This window comes from Balaenoptera physalus (genome assembly GCF_965194825.1).
Source record: "Balaenoptera physalus genome assembly, chromosome: 11".
Taxonomy (NCBI): Eukaryota; Metazoa; Chordata; class Mammalia; order Artiodactyla; family Balaenopteridae; genus Balaenoptera; species Balaenoptera physalus.
Genome location: NC_138896.1, coordinates 84,889,908 through 84,904,565, shown reverse-complemented (window position 1 = coordinate 84,904,565; position 14,658 = coordinate 84,889,908). Strand labels below are relative to the sequence as shown.

General features: G+C 41.8%; 1 protein-coding gene across 1 annotated transcript in view; it reads right to left on the bottom strand.

Annotated features, from left to right (window-relative positions):
- ATXN7 (ataxin 7) overlaps nt 1-14,658 on the bottom strand; it is a 127,086-nt gene that overhangs the window by 86,206 nt on the left and 26,222 nt on the right. Inside the window, 2 exon segments of the mRNA XM_082412147.1 lie at nt 113-442; nt 12,765-12,863. Coding sequence (XP_082268273.1) covers nt 113-431 — 319 coding nt within the window. The 5' untranslated portion in view covers nt 432-442; nt 12,765-12,863.

Genomic DNA, 14,658 nt, shown 5'->3' with positions numbered 1-14,658 from the left:
TGACCCCCGAGGGGGCGGGTCACGGGACGGGGGAAGGGAGAAAGGTCAGACGACGGGGGAGCGGGGGTGGGGGGGGCGGAGCGGGGGGGAAGAGGAAGGCGTGGACACTCACCGTCTTTCCCAGGAAGTTTGGAAGCCTCGACCCACAGATTCCACGACTGTCCCAGCATCGCTTCGGGACTGGGCAGGGGCCGGCGCTCCCCGACGGTCGCCATTGCGGTGGCGGCCGAGGTGGAGGCGGCCCCGGGGCCGCCGTCCTCCGGCCGTAGGCGCCGCGGCGGCGGCGGCGGCTGCCGCTGGGGCTGCGGAGCCTGCTGTTGCTGCTGCTGCTGCTGCCGGGCAGCCGCGGCCGCTGCTCCGCCCGCCGCCGCCGCCGCCGCCGCCGCTCGGCGCGGCTCCCCCCTGACGTCATCCGCGGCCCGCTCCGACATTCTTTCCGCTCCTACAATGTAACAAAAAAAAGGGGGAAAAGAGTCGCGCGGGGGCCGCTTTTAAGGAGGCGCCGGGGAGTTCCGGCGGCGTGCGCGGCCCGCGGGCCGGGTGGGGCGCGCTGACAGCGCCCCCAGCCGCCCAGCCCCCCAGCTCGTCTCCTCCCGGGCCACCCCCCGCCCCAGGCGCAAAGTCCGCTGCGCGGGCTCGCTTTCGCTTTCGACTCCGGCGCCCCTCGGGGGAGGGGACAAGCGCCGGCGACCCGCCACCGCGGCGCAGGGTCCCCAGCCTGCCTCCGCCGCGGAGAGCCGGCGCGGAGGCCGGCGCCCCGAGCTGCCTCCGCCCCAGCCCCGCGCCCCGCCGCGGCGGGGAGGCCCAAGACGCACCCCCGGCCCTCGGGCTGCCCACCCTGAGGCCGCTCGCATCTCCGGGCCGGGCCCGGCGGCCCCGCTCCTCCCTTCCGTCCGCGCGTCCGTCCGAGCGGCGGCGCCCGGCCGGCTCCCTTAAGCGGAGGCGCCTCCCGCCGCCTCCTCCCCCTCGCCGGTCCCACCCTCTCAGCTCGCTCCGGCGAAGTTTGCGCGTCAAGCCCCCGGAGTGGAGCCAGGGCGAAGTCGGAAACGCAGCCACCTATGGAGAAGCCGGCCGGCTGGCCCCGGAGCACCAGCGGGCGGCGTCGCCGTAGGGCCTTCCCGCCCGGGGTCCGACCTGGGACGCAGGGGCCGGTTCAGGGAGCACTTGGATCTCCGCTCGCGGGCGGCCGCGCGTCTGTCAAAAGCATGAATGGGAAACCGCCGCCGAGCGGAAGCCTGGCGTGGAGGAAACCACTGGCAGGCGAGGAAATGCGGCCCAGGTGCAGTCCCAGGTGTCGGCCCTAAGCCCACCGCGGGAGGTCACAGCGTGCTCCCGGGGTATTTGAGCTCGTCCAGCAAAGAGGAGACCATGAAATCAGTGTAAAATGGAGTGGAGGAGAGAGAGACCGAGGCGAATCCATTTACCTGTTTTGGAGACACTACCCCAAATTTCTTTATTTCCCTTTCCAATGCTCCTGGAAGTGATTCATTCGCCCCGCACCCACCCCCCCCAAATCTAGTTTAGTTTTAATTCAAGCCGTTGGTCTCCCTCTTTATGATTGTCTTTGCCTGGGCAGGGAGGGAACCTAAGGTTTAGGTGTAGGTACAGCATTCCTAGAAAATACTGTTTTCTGTTAGATATTGTTCACTAAATTAAGCATTGGCCCACAAAACTTAGCACCCCTCCCCAATACACAGACTGCGCGCAAAGCTTTTGCTCAAGTGATGGGTAAAGATAAAATACAGGGCTACTTAATGAACTAAAGCACCTGAAATATTTGAAACAGTAGCAGACCACATCAAGCACTTTCGATTAAGTGTTCTTATCATTACTCTTCCTTCAAACTGATGTGAAAATCTGCAGCCTGAGACATGAAACAATGATTTTAATCATCATGTTTCACATAGCAGTAATATCAGCACTCCTGAGGCACGTGTGTCATAGCTGCTTGCCTAGAGGTGCTTTCTTTAGGTGGGGAAAAAGCGGCCTTATTCAGGTTTTTTATCTAGAACATCTGGCGTCATAGAGGTGGCCAACTTCTCTGCTAAAGAAACAAAATCCAACTCTCAGAAACATAAAAATGTTTAAAAAGAAAAGTAAAAATAAGGAAATGTTATTGCAACCTAAACTCAATGCAGGGCTCCTGTAGAAAGTGCTTGTTTTGGGTTCAAAATTTAAAGGCTTTAGTGAAAAAAATTTTAAAATAAAATATATATACACACATATATATGAATTTATTTTTTAAATGTTTAGAAATAAGTGTGTACATTTTTTCCTGGATTGCATGCAAACAAAAGTTCCCCAAAACTATGGATGCTTCCTGTCCTTATCTAAGAAGCAGAAAAAACAGAATAAACAAAAATGGTAGAAATGATTGGTAGGATTAAAAACCATATTTCTAAAGCTTTAACTTCCTACATAAGAGCATCAATGAGGAAAAAAAATGCATAGGTAAAACATAATTCCCTTAGTAGTAAGGTTCCTAACTCTTAACCAAGGTCCTCAATCTTGGATGTCACCAATGCAGACCTTCAATTTTTCATTCATCCAAATCACTGAAAAATCTGTAGAATTACAGAAATACATAAAAACACCTAACTTTTTGGTTTTCCGAGATTAAAGTACACAATTTATGAATTGTTTTGAATTTTCTAATTCTACATTTAAAGGAAACAAAAATTTGAATTTTACGGCATTTGGAGCCACCATTAAAAAGAAAAGCTTAGGGCCACCCAGCTATATAGGTACAAAAGACAGCTTGCCTATTGAGTACAGCCCTTCTGATCCCTGAGAGTAGAGGGTGAGAATGAAAATAAGGGGAAGAATGGCAAACATGAAGTACAGTCCTACTTCCTCAAGACACTGCTTGATTTCCCCCTTTTTACATGTGAAAATACTTCAAGATTCACTAATATGACTTCAAGCCAATGGGGGTCAATATGGCAATTTATAATACTTCCAACTTCTGTCCTTATTCTTGTTTCATACCTTCCCCCCCCCCTTTTTGATTGGTTTAATAAAGAAAACACAACAGGGCTTAGAATAAAAAATACTAAATATCCTCTTAGTATTATGATAGTTATTAAGAGAAATTGTTACTAATAGCAGCTATCAATTATTGGGCACCTACTAGGTGCCAAGCATTGCTATAGGTACCTTTTTGCATTATCTCTATTAATATTCTCAATTGTGTAGGGTAGGAGTTGTATTACTATTTACAGATAAGGAAAATGAGGGAGGGCTCTGGAGCCAGTCCCTATGAATTTTTTCTGGGTTCATACACTGGGTCTTTCACTTACAAACTGTGTAATGTAAGCAAGTTACCTAATTTACTTGGACCTCAGTTTCCTAATCTGTAAAACAGAGATAAAGCCAGGTTTCTGAGGATTGCATAAAAAGATCCATGGAAAGTACAAAATAACACAAAACAAACACTATAAACAAGTATGTTGTATCACACAGAGCAATTCAGATCTATTCTCATCTAAGAAATGTATTACCAAGTTGAAGAAGATGTGAGCACCAAGAGAATGACAGGCAATTCCTGGCCATCTCCCTACCAATTCTCTTCTGCTGCAGACAATGCGTTTTACTACATTCTCTTCACCCATGAGAAAGTCCTAACCTCTTCCAGAACATGCAGTTTCTGATATCCATAGTTGGTTTGGGTTTCTCAACCGTTTGAATGAGTCACCAACAGAAGCCAAAACTGCTAGCTGAGAAAGTACAGTTGTCTGATACTCAAATCTGGGCAACATTTAAAAAGTGTTCTTATACAAAGGGCACTCTCTATAAACAAGAGTACAACAGAAACTCAAACACTTGGTTTTATAACAAAGAACCTGATGACTTCTTAACCTAAACACCCAAAAAATATTTTAAAACATGAACAATACAATTTACATTCATTTACTATAATTATTTTCATGTAATAGCATTCCTTGTATGCTATCAATCAGTTCTCCTACTGGTGTACTTCTGATGATGTCCTATAGTTCTAAAGATCTTCAACATCTGTCTGTACAGATAAATGATATGTTTTGTAAGGTTTGAGTAATGAGGATTCAATTTATCAAACCGTTCCTGCTTGCCTACCACATACCAGGCACTCTGCTAGGCACCAGAGTAAACACAACAATTTCACTGAGGACGTGAGAAGAATGAGAAGTAGGGGAAATTTTTTGATTTAATTTTAATCAAAATGCTCTTATGGAAAAAGCTGTCACCACCAATTAGACTGTATGTGGCTTAAGAACTAGGCCGTCAGAAGTGAAACACTGCCAAGTTCTGAGTATTTCATCCCTTCCAGGGATGTATTTAAAAGGTGGCCTTACTTCACCATCCAAATTTAGGGATGTTCCCAGTAGGTGCCAGGGTAACAAGGTCTCTCTTTACAAAAAGGATTCTTTGCACAGCAGATGCACTTGTAAAATGCTTTGTTCAAAGGCCAAAGGCATCACTAAATGCAAAACAAAACAAAACAACAGCAACAACCATAACAAAATCTTTAAATTCGGTTTCATGTAAAATGGCTGAAACTGTCCAAAACTTGCCTAAGATGCAAGACCCCACACAACCAGCCTTTTTATTTGGAAAGAACAACCAGTCCCAATACAACATTTTAATAAACTTGAAAACCAGCAACTACAGTATATTTATGTGTGCAAATTACAGGGTTGATAACAGAGATTCTCCATTATCAACCCCAAAGGATTGCAGTCATTTGAGTAAAAAGAAACTTGGAACCACTAAATTAGGAATGTGTTGCCTTGGGTTGCTTTATCTCCTCCTAAAATTGGCTGTGCCTTTGTTCATATCCTCTCTCCCTCCTCTGACCACACCTCTCTCTTTCCTTCTTTCTTCTGGAGACAGAGCCAGGGCTCTCTTCTGCATAAGGGGTATGGCAGGCAAGGCCCCTCTTTAACTGTGCTCCCTCTAGTGAAATACCTTACAGCCTGTTATGAATACATCACTATTCCAGAAGGGGGAGAACAGTGGAAGAAATTTAACTCATCAGCTCAGTGGCTAGAATTGCTGACAATCAAGTGCGAAATTAGGAATAATAAGGAGAGTTGCAAAAGTGGAGACTAAAAGATGAAGGTAATTATCTTTTTAAAGACTTGACCTGTATGCATAGTCATTCTATAAACTGTGTCATTTGCCCAAAAGTTCAAAGTTTTGAATTTTTGGTTTGTTTTCTTAATCATATGTGTGGAGCTACGTACAAATTCTTCCAAAGAATCATTCACCAGTAATGGCAAACCGCTTGAAAAGAGAGAAAATTTAACAATACACATATAAAAGGTATTAACATGTAACTTTAAACTGAATAAGGCCCAAATGTTTCTAGGAATTTAATACCGGCCTGTAATTTTGAAGGACTGACAAATTTCATTTAAAATCTTCATTTAAAGCCTTCAGGTTAAAGAGTTTTTTTAAAAAGAGAGAGAAAGGATTAAGTTATAGGAAAGGAATGGAAAAAATAGCTAAATGGACTAACATTTAGCTATAAAAAGCGGCTGACTGTATAGTCATAGTTCTAGTGCACTGCCTCAGATGCACTAAAATGCAAAGATTAAACACACTGTTAAAAATAATTCCCTATGTCACCTTTGTACCAATCAGCTTTCACTGAAGTGATGGTAAGTACTACCATCTTATGGGCCCAGCAGTTAAGAACAGGTGTTCTAGAGCCAATATGCCCAGGCAAATCCCAGTTCTACCACTTATTTACTGTATAACTCTGGGGAAATTTTAACTTCTCTGTGCCTGTTTCCTCATTTATAAAATGATGTGGGACTTCCCTGGTGGCGCAGTGGTTAAGAATCCGCCTGCCAATGCAGGAGACACGGGTTCGATCCCTTGTCCAGGAAGATCCCACATGCCACGGAGCAACTAAGCCTGTGCGCCACAACTACTGAGCCTGCACTCTAGAGCCCACGAGCCACAACTACTGAGCCCACGCACTGCTAGAACTGAATCCCGCGAGCTCTAGGGCCCGTGCTCCACAACAAAAGAAGCGACCGCAGTGAGAAGCCCGTGCACCGCAATGAAGAGTAGCCCCTGCTCGCCGCAACTAGAGAAAGCCCGCGTGCAGCAACAAAGACCCAACAAAGTCCAAATAAATAAATAAATAAATATGATATAAAATAGGAGTATCTACTTTATGAGGAATATTAAGAAAGTTAATAGTGCAAAAAGTACCCTACCCTAGAGCTATCATTACCAGAACCATGCCTGTCACATAAGAAGCCCCAATTCTAATCTAGCCATGATATGCTAGCAGATCATTCTTGCAGGGTAAAGCATGGCGTTAGTTTGTCAGTCCTTGCTCTAACACTTTCAGGGGCTCAGCACTGACCACTGAACTCAATAAAAACTTTTCTCCTAGCACTCCAGGCCCTCTCCAGTTGGCCCCAGGCTCAGCTCCACCACATCTACAGTGTTCCCTCTTGCAGGTACCCTACAGTCCAGCCCAAATGACCAATTCATAGCTTTGAATATGCTCCCCCTTCAGATCCCAGCTCTCAAGCCTTTGTTCATACAGGCCACGCAATCTGTAATACTTCCCTCCCTTGGCTGAAATCCTACTGTTCAGTCACGTTCCCCCTCAAGTTCCATTTCCTTAACAAAATCTTTCCTGATCTCTCACACTAAGCTCATAGGAACTCATCCCCACTTCTACATCTAAATCTAAATTGGACTTCCTGGACTAGGGTTAAGAGTATATGCCCTGAAATCAAGGTGGCAATGAGATATATGCTTAGTCTCCCAAGGATTAACAGTTTGCATTCCAACATAAGGGTGTCATTTGGAACATGGAACCCACCTCCTCTCATACCGTAAGATGTGCAGTGGCCAGGTCCCCAAGCTGGCCAGCAAAATGCGTTAGGACTGAACTCTAGGACTAACAGTATAGGTGTGTTAGTACAAGAAGGAAGGAACAACACAGCTTTTTCTTCCCCCTTTCTGCAGCAAAGTTCCAGTCCTAAGTAAAGACACAGATCTAGCAAACACAATCCACCTAACTTTTCCACATTCTTTGTGTACACCGTGATCCAGAAACCCATCTGGGTTTGTACTGCTTCCCCAAAGGCAGACTGTTCCACAAAGGCTTGCATCCCCTTTCCACCTCTAAAATAAAACCTTCCATGTCTTGGTAAAGATAGATGGCATGCAGACTTTACTACATTTCACTAACGTGTGAATGAATGACTATGAATGAATACAGTTCCCTATCTTCAACCCCCAACCTAAACACATATTTTCTCATACAAAAGGCGAGACCTGAACCCAAATGACTCTCCAGATTTCAGGGTCCCTAAACCTTTCTTCCCAGAAACACACAATTACTTCACTCCCATGGCCTCTCTGATTTTAAATGGCACCACCTATGACTCAAGGCAAAGTTTTGACCTTTTATTTTAACCTATTTAAACCTCTCTTTTGACACAAAATCTGCAGGGCCCAGAGACCATGATCTTCTTGTCCACTTTCTACTGCATCCTCCTCTCCACCAAACTGCTCGAAGTGAAGGAACTTCAGGAGCTGAAAAGGTGAATCAAAACAAAACCACTACTGGTAAGGAATCTATCTTTGCTGCTTTCTAGAGCTTCTTGCCTCCACTTCAGAAAACAGGGATCTTCACAAAACATTAGGATTTTTCCAAATGGTTTCTGGGGGAAGTGGCAGCACAGCAGCAATCACAAGTGGATGATTAGAAGGCTGGAATCCAACTTACCAAGTATTTCTTACAAAACAGGGCCAAATAGATAAATTGGACTTCATCAAAATCATTAAACTTTTGTGCTTCAAAGGACACCCTGAAGGAAGTGAAAAGAACCCACAGAATGGAGAAAATTTTTGCAAATCCAATATCTGATAAGGGACTTGTATCTAGAATGTGTAAAGAGCTCTGACAACAAAAACAACAACAAAAGACAAAGAATCCAATTTTTGCAATGGGCAAAGGATCTCAACAGACATTTCTCCAAAGGAGATAATACAAATGACCAACAAGTACGTGAAAAGATGCTCAACATCATTTGTCATTAGAGAAATACAAATCAAAACAACAATGAGATACCACTCCACACCCACTAGGATGGCTAGTAAGGAAATAAAAACAAACAAAACCAGAAAATGACAAGTGTTGGTAAGGATGTGGAGGAATTGGAATCCTTCTACATTGTTGATGGGAATGTAAAATGGTGCAGCCCCTGTGGAAAATAGTTTGACAGTCTTTCGAAAGGTTAAACAAACAATTACAATATGATCCAGCAATTCCACTTCGAGGTGTACACTCAAAGAACTGAAAGCAGGAACTCAAAGAGATACTTGTGTACCAATGTTCATAATGCCATTGTTCACAAAGCCAAAAGGTGGAAGCAACCCAAGTGTCCATCAACTGAAGAATGGCTAAGTAAAACGTGGTATAGCCACACAATAGAGTATTATTCACCCATTCAAAGGAATGAAGTACTGATACATGCTACAATATGGATGAACCTCAAAAACAAGCTAAGTAAAAGAAGCCAGACACAAGAGGCCACATATTATATGATTTCATTTATGTGAAATATCCAAAATAGGCAAATTCACAGAAACAAAGCAGAGTAGTGGCTTCCAGGGTTTGGTGAGAGGGGAGGATGGGAAGTGACTGTTTAATGGAAACGATGTTTCCTTTGGGCGTGATAAAAATGTTTTAGACCTAGATAGAGGTGTTGTCTGCACAACATTGTCAATATACTAAAAATGATTAAAGTGGCAATTAAAGTGTCAATATACAAAAAATGATTTAAATTTGTGGCATTTAAATTATATCTCAATAAAGCTATTTTTTTTAAAAGCCAACATTAAAATCTGGAAAAATTCACACAAAATTCCAGATTGACTTCTCTTGAAAAATCTCTATGATCTCACACCATTGGCCACAAGGTCCCTCATAACAACCATCAGTTGGAGCTGAAGCTGGTCCTGGAGCCCATTTCTGCTACTGCCTAACCATGGACCACAACAGGACACATTTTGTCTCTGCCTCAGTTAGCTTCTCCGTAAAAGGATCAAAACAGTATCTACCTCATCAGGTTGTTACAAGGAGTGAGTGAATTAATATGCTTAGAAGAGCGCCTGGCAAATAGTTAGGGCTCATTAAGTGTTAGCTACTTTTACATTTTATGATACCTCATTTTCTTCGTAATAGAGGTAAACGGCATTTGCTTTTCAATTTTTTTTGTTTGTTTTTACAAATGAAAGTCTAGCATATAATGTAGCAATCCAAAGGAAAGAAGTAGAAAGACAGCCAAGATGTAAGTTTTTTAAAAGTGACATGCAAAATACTATGCATAATATGTGCCTGTTTTTGTGAAAATGTAATAATGATGATGACGATATGTCTATTCACAGAACACAGTCTAGATAGCTCTGGACTTTTGGGTACGAGGGAGGGAAGGAATGTAATTATTATGCTTTTTATTAGGGTTTATATAATGTTTAAATTTTTTCCAGTTTTACTGAAATATAATTGACACATAAGATTGTGTATGTTTACGGTATACAATGTGATGATTTGAGATACTTGAGATAGATATATAGATATGGAGATATATATATATATCTCAAAACAGTTACCACGATAAGGTTAGTTGACATATCAATCACCTCACATAGTTACCTAATTTTTTTAATAACAAACATTTATAATCAGGAACTATAATAAGCATATTCTTTAAAAGATGAAGAAACTCTAAATTAATTTTGTTTGCGACTTCCATGAGATTATCATAAAATTCCACGAGGGGAGCAGCAATAGCACAGATTGATAAAGCCAGAGGCCGCTTGCTTTGCTTTGAAACCCAGAGGCTGCGATTCCCAAAGCACCAACCTCTCTTCAGTTTCCTTCTTACTTAGGGAGTACACACTGCTATGTTTTACAGCTGCTAACAGAAGAGAGTCTAAACTGCTTGCCTGGCAGCCAACCACTTTCACTATCTGACTCAACATCCTTTTTTCCTAGTTTTATCATCCATCGCGCCCACTTACAAAGACTCCACTCCAGCTAAACAAGACGTAAAATACACATCCTTCAAATACTTTTCCACATGCCATCCTTTTTTTTTTTTTAAATTGAGGTAAAATTCACATAACATAGAACTCACCATTTTAAAGTATACAACTTAGTGACATTTAGTACACTCACAATGTGGTGCAATCATCATCACTATTTTGTTCCAGAACATTTCATCACCCTGAAAGGAAACCCTGTACCCGTTAAGCAGTCACTCCCCGTCTCCCATCCCTCCCACAGCCCCTAGAAACCACATCTGTTTTCTTTCTCAATAGATTTGCCTATTTTGGATATTTCACAATGTTGAAACCATACAGTATGCGACCTCTTGTGTCTGGCTTCTTTCAGTTAGCCAGGTTTTCGAGGTTCACCCATGTTGGAGCATATATCTGTAATTTTTTCTACGTTATGGCTGAATAAAATTTCACTGTGTGGATATACCAGTTTGTTTATCCATTCATCAGGTGATGGACGTTTGGGTTCTTTCCACCTTTTTGCTACTGTGACTAGTTACATGCCATTATCTTTTCCCTTCCTTCAGTTTCATGTGCTAATCAAAATCAAGCTTTCATGTGAGTTTCAAGTCAACTCTGACCTTCCCCAACTTAGCCTGGCCCAAAGTCCTCACCTTTTTCTGACTTCCTTTATCACTTCTATACCCAAGGTAGCAAACTGTCACCACATGGCAGAATCCCACTGACTTATTTAGGTGGACTCAAACTGTTTTCTTAAATTGCTAACTTTGAAAAAAATCAAGAAAAGTCATTAAAGTTAAGATTTCAGTTCCCTTAAAATTTTGAAAGGTCTGGGTTATTTCAATAACCACAGTTTAACTGCTTTCACTGCTTTTACCCTTGCCCTCTATATCCTATCTCAAGATAGTGGCCAAAGTGGTTTTATTAAAACAGAAGTCAAATCAATGTATTTACTTATTACATTTGCTACCTACTATCTGTTTCTTCTTATTAAAAGGTAAGTACCACAATGGCAGGGACTTTGTCCCTTTGATTTACTAATTAATTCCCAGTGCCCGGAAGAGCACAGCATATAAGTAGGCACTCCATTAATATCTGTTGAATGGATTTTGGGCCTAAAATCAGCTGGCACTGAAAAGGTAAGCCCTTTGAGATTAGTCATGAATTTAACAGTTTCTCATAGTTCCACCTGGTCCATTTCATTCCTCCACATGTCTGATCCCGGCAGTCTTGAGTTGCGATACTTCTTTACCCCCCTTGTCATTGGCTTCCTGGTATCCTATTATACTTGACTTTTCATCGGAACAGTATTCAAAAAGGGTAAGTCATAATTATAGTCTGTGAAAATCACCTCCTATTCTTCTCTTTTCCTCCTCAAGGATAATCCTTCTGCACGTAGTAGAAGCTCAGTAAACAGTTATGGACTGAAGAGGTCCTTTGGCATATTTCTGTCAAATATGTTTCCTCTCTACCTTCACCTCCCACTCCCTCATATCCCACCACTGCCAGTTGCTGACCACCATCTAGGAAAGCCCTGCTTCTTGCTTCTCTGGCACTTTCCAGACATTCCACAGTGAATGCCATCCTCTGTGATGACTTTGATGATCACTGAAAGATACCTCTGCATTGCTGGCCTTGCAGCTTTGGGCTGGAAAATTTTAAGGGCCTATTTTGAAGGTGGAGACTTCGGAGCTGCCCAGTCCTGTTCTTCTAAACACCTTAACAAAACTGCTACATCCTTCCACAAGCTCCTGTTTCTGTTTGGCCACAGTGAAAATGTTACCTTTGCAGATGCATGTTCATGTTGTCCAAAATGTTTCCATCTTTGCTACAGATGCCTAAAACCTGACTGAGGCATTGCATTTGTTGCCTAAATATGTAAGCTGACCAATTTCAGAGGCTGAAACTCCTTTGGTCTTTCCTGTTTGGATTCTGTTCAGTTTTATCCTTCAATGACTCATCTTAAACTGCATCTTAACTTGGAAGCCCCCCTCATTCCTTTCAAGAGTAGATGGGAGGATGCATCATTTTTTTTTTTTTTTAAATAAAAACACCTTCAGAAATTTTTCTTCTTTTTCACATTATATGAAACTTACCACCCTCCTCCCCAAATAGTAAATGAAAATAGTGAGTATGTAGTGAGGAACTCAATCAATGGTGGCTGCTATTTTTGTAATGATCTGGAACTGCTCACGAGCAGAGCCGGCAGGCTGGGCAAAGGCACTGGGCCCAGAAAGTGCACCTGAAGTACTCCGGTCTGTTTTACAATTTCCTTCGGCTCTCCCCTGCCCTCAGCAGCTGGGTCTACATTGCTTGTAGAGAGAAGAAAACAGGAGCTTGGGAAAGTAGAACAGGACAAAAATCCAAGAGCACATCTTTAGACAACTTCACAGGAAAAGGTGAATATGGATTGGGGGGGGGGGGGGGGCGGGCGGTGCAGGTTCCTATCTCCAAAGTATTCCAAAACTTTTAATGAATTTGGGGGAGGGAAGGTTATTTAGCAGATTTTATTTTGACAAACATCTAAAAATACTGTACTCTAAAATTCACTGTCATTTCATATTAATAGGATCATATTCAATGATCCAATGCTTAAAATTGGAGACCTTACTCAGATACCTTAAATTTAAAAAATTATCATCCTTTGGTAAAACTCAAACTCCATTATAATCAGAGGCACTGCAGCATTGACTCAGCGGTGCTATGTTGAAAGAACCAGTTACCTTTTCTTTGGAGGGCAGGCCAAAAATCCTGATCGATTTACCAGTGGATCTTCATCTGCTGCGATTGTAGAAGCTCCTTCTTCTTAATTTTGTTCAGACCTACAAAAAAAGAAAAGGGGCAAAGCGATGAAACAATGTATAAAAGTAATCAGAAATCTACAATCTCATTAGTTGCCAGAAGTCCCCAAATTATATGTGTTTAAAATGTCGAAGTGTTAAAATTCGAGTCACTTTACCAATTTTACAACAAATGCAATTCAATTTTTTTTTTTTTACAATGAACTTAATTGGCTATATTTATACAATAAACTAAGAACAAACAACTATTCAATATGTACATAGAGTCAGCCTCCTGGGGCTTAAAATCATTGTGTGTAATTTGCCACTAATGAGTTTTCACTTAAATTTTAAAATGGCTATTCAGAAAGCCTGCTCCATGAAACCTGTCAGAATCACAGATTTTAACATGCACATAACACACTGAGTGAGAATATTATTTGGAAAGCTCTCTCTGTCCTTTATCATTCAGCAGTTTATAAAAGCAATTCATAATAGTACAAACAGGAAACAAAAACTCAATTAAACCATCTTCCTAAAAAAACACAAAGAAATTACCCGTTCCCTTATCTGCATATTTTTGTGCATATGCATTCATACATATTTCAAGTAGAATGTGGGTACTACTCAAATTAATTTGGGGAAGAGCATTGAGTTATGGAATCAAGGGACTGGAGATTAACAAACCAGAGTTAGAAATTAAGCTGGTTTTCAAGTTTGACGTGCAGGAGGGAAAAAACAGCAAATATGGGCAATGACACAGCTATGGAACAGATGCTGTCCAAGTATATAAAGCACAAGGCAGGCTGATTTCATATGAAAAATTCACTAGTAATACACTTCTCTTCCTATAATCCTCACTGGCTATACACCAAGGCTTTGCTCAACTTTTATTTATTATCACGTACTCTAAGATGGCAAATATTTCTATGGTTTAAGGTGCCAATAAAGCATCTTCCAAAGTCAGTGGCTGAAACTCTATGCCATGTTTGAACATTTTTTCATAATTACCTTTATTGGCTTTTAAGTTATTCCTGGATCATATCCTTCCCCTCTCCCTTTTTTAGACAGTCTGTTTTATTCACCCACAAAATGTTACTCAGCAGTGTAATCATTCAGTAGAGTAATCATTCCTACAATCTTTATAAGCCAGCTGTTTCTCTTTCTCAGATTTCTAATTGCTTTCCAGTCTCCTATCTTTTAAAAATTTTCTCTGATTTCCATTTCAGTGTTCCTTTTCTGCCTTATTTCCAATAAAAGCCACTATCTTGTTTAACACGTCTGTCCTGAGCCAAAATTCATTTCTTTGCATTCTAAACATTTTACGGCTATGCAAAATTACTCAAAGGAAGCTACAAATTCCCAGGATAGAGGCAGCCTATAAAGATGTTATGTTACAGATAACCACCTCTTTGACGATGATTCCTTCAAGGTAGGCTGGAGATGCAGATACAACAACACCGGCATCATGTGTGCTTGACCCTACTTCTCTAAGTCAAGCTAGTTTTCAGTTTTCCATCAGAACACTTCAGCTATATCTCCAAAGTATCCAAGGAAGTCATCAGAGTGCTATGAAATCTCCCCCAAGATAGTGTTTGCCGTTAAAAGAATACACCATTTACTAGCCTGAATACTGTAAAAATGCTTTAAGAGAAACCCTATTCCTAGAGAAAAATGGTAGTGGCAGTTACTAAAAATAAGCATTTAAAAATAGTAACTTTTCTACTTAGAATAGGGGTCAGAAATCTTTCTTTAGTAGGAAAAAAACAACTATCACACGTTTGTATATATTCTTTCATTTTATCTTCACAATGACACTGTGCTCAAAAGGGCTGTT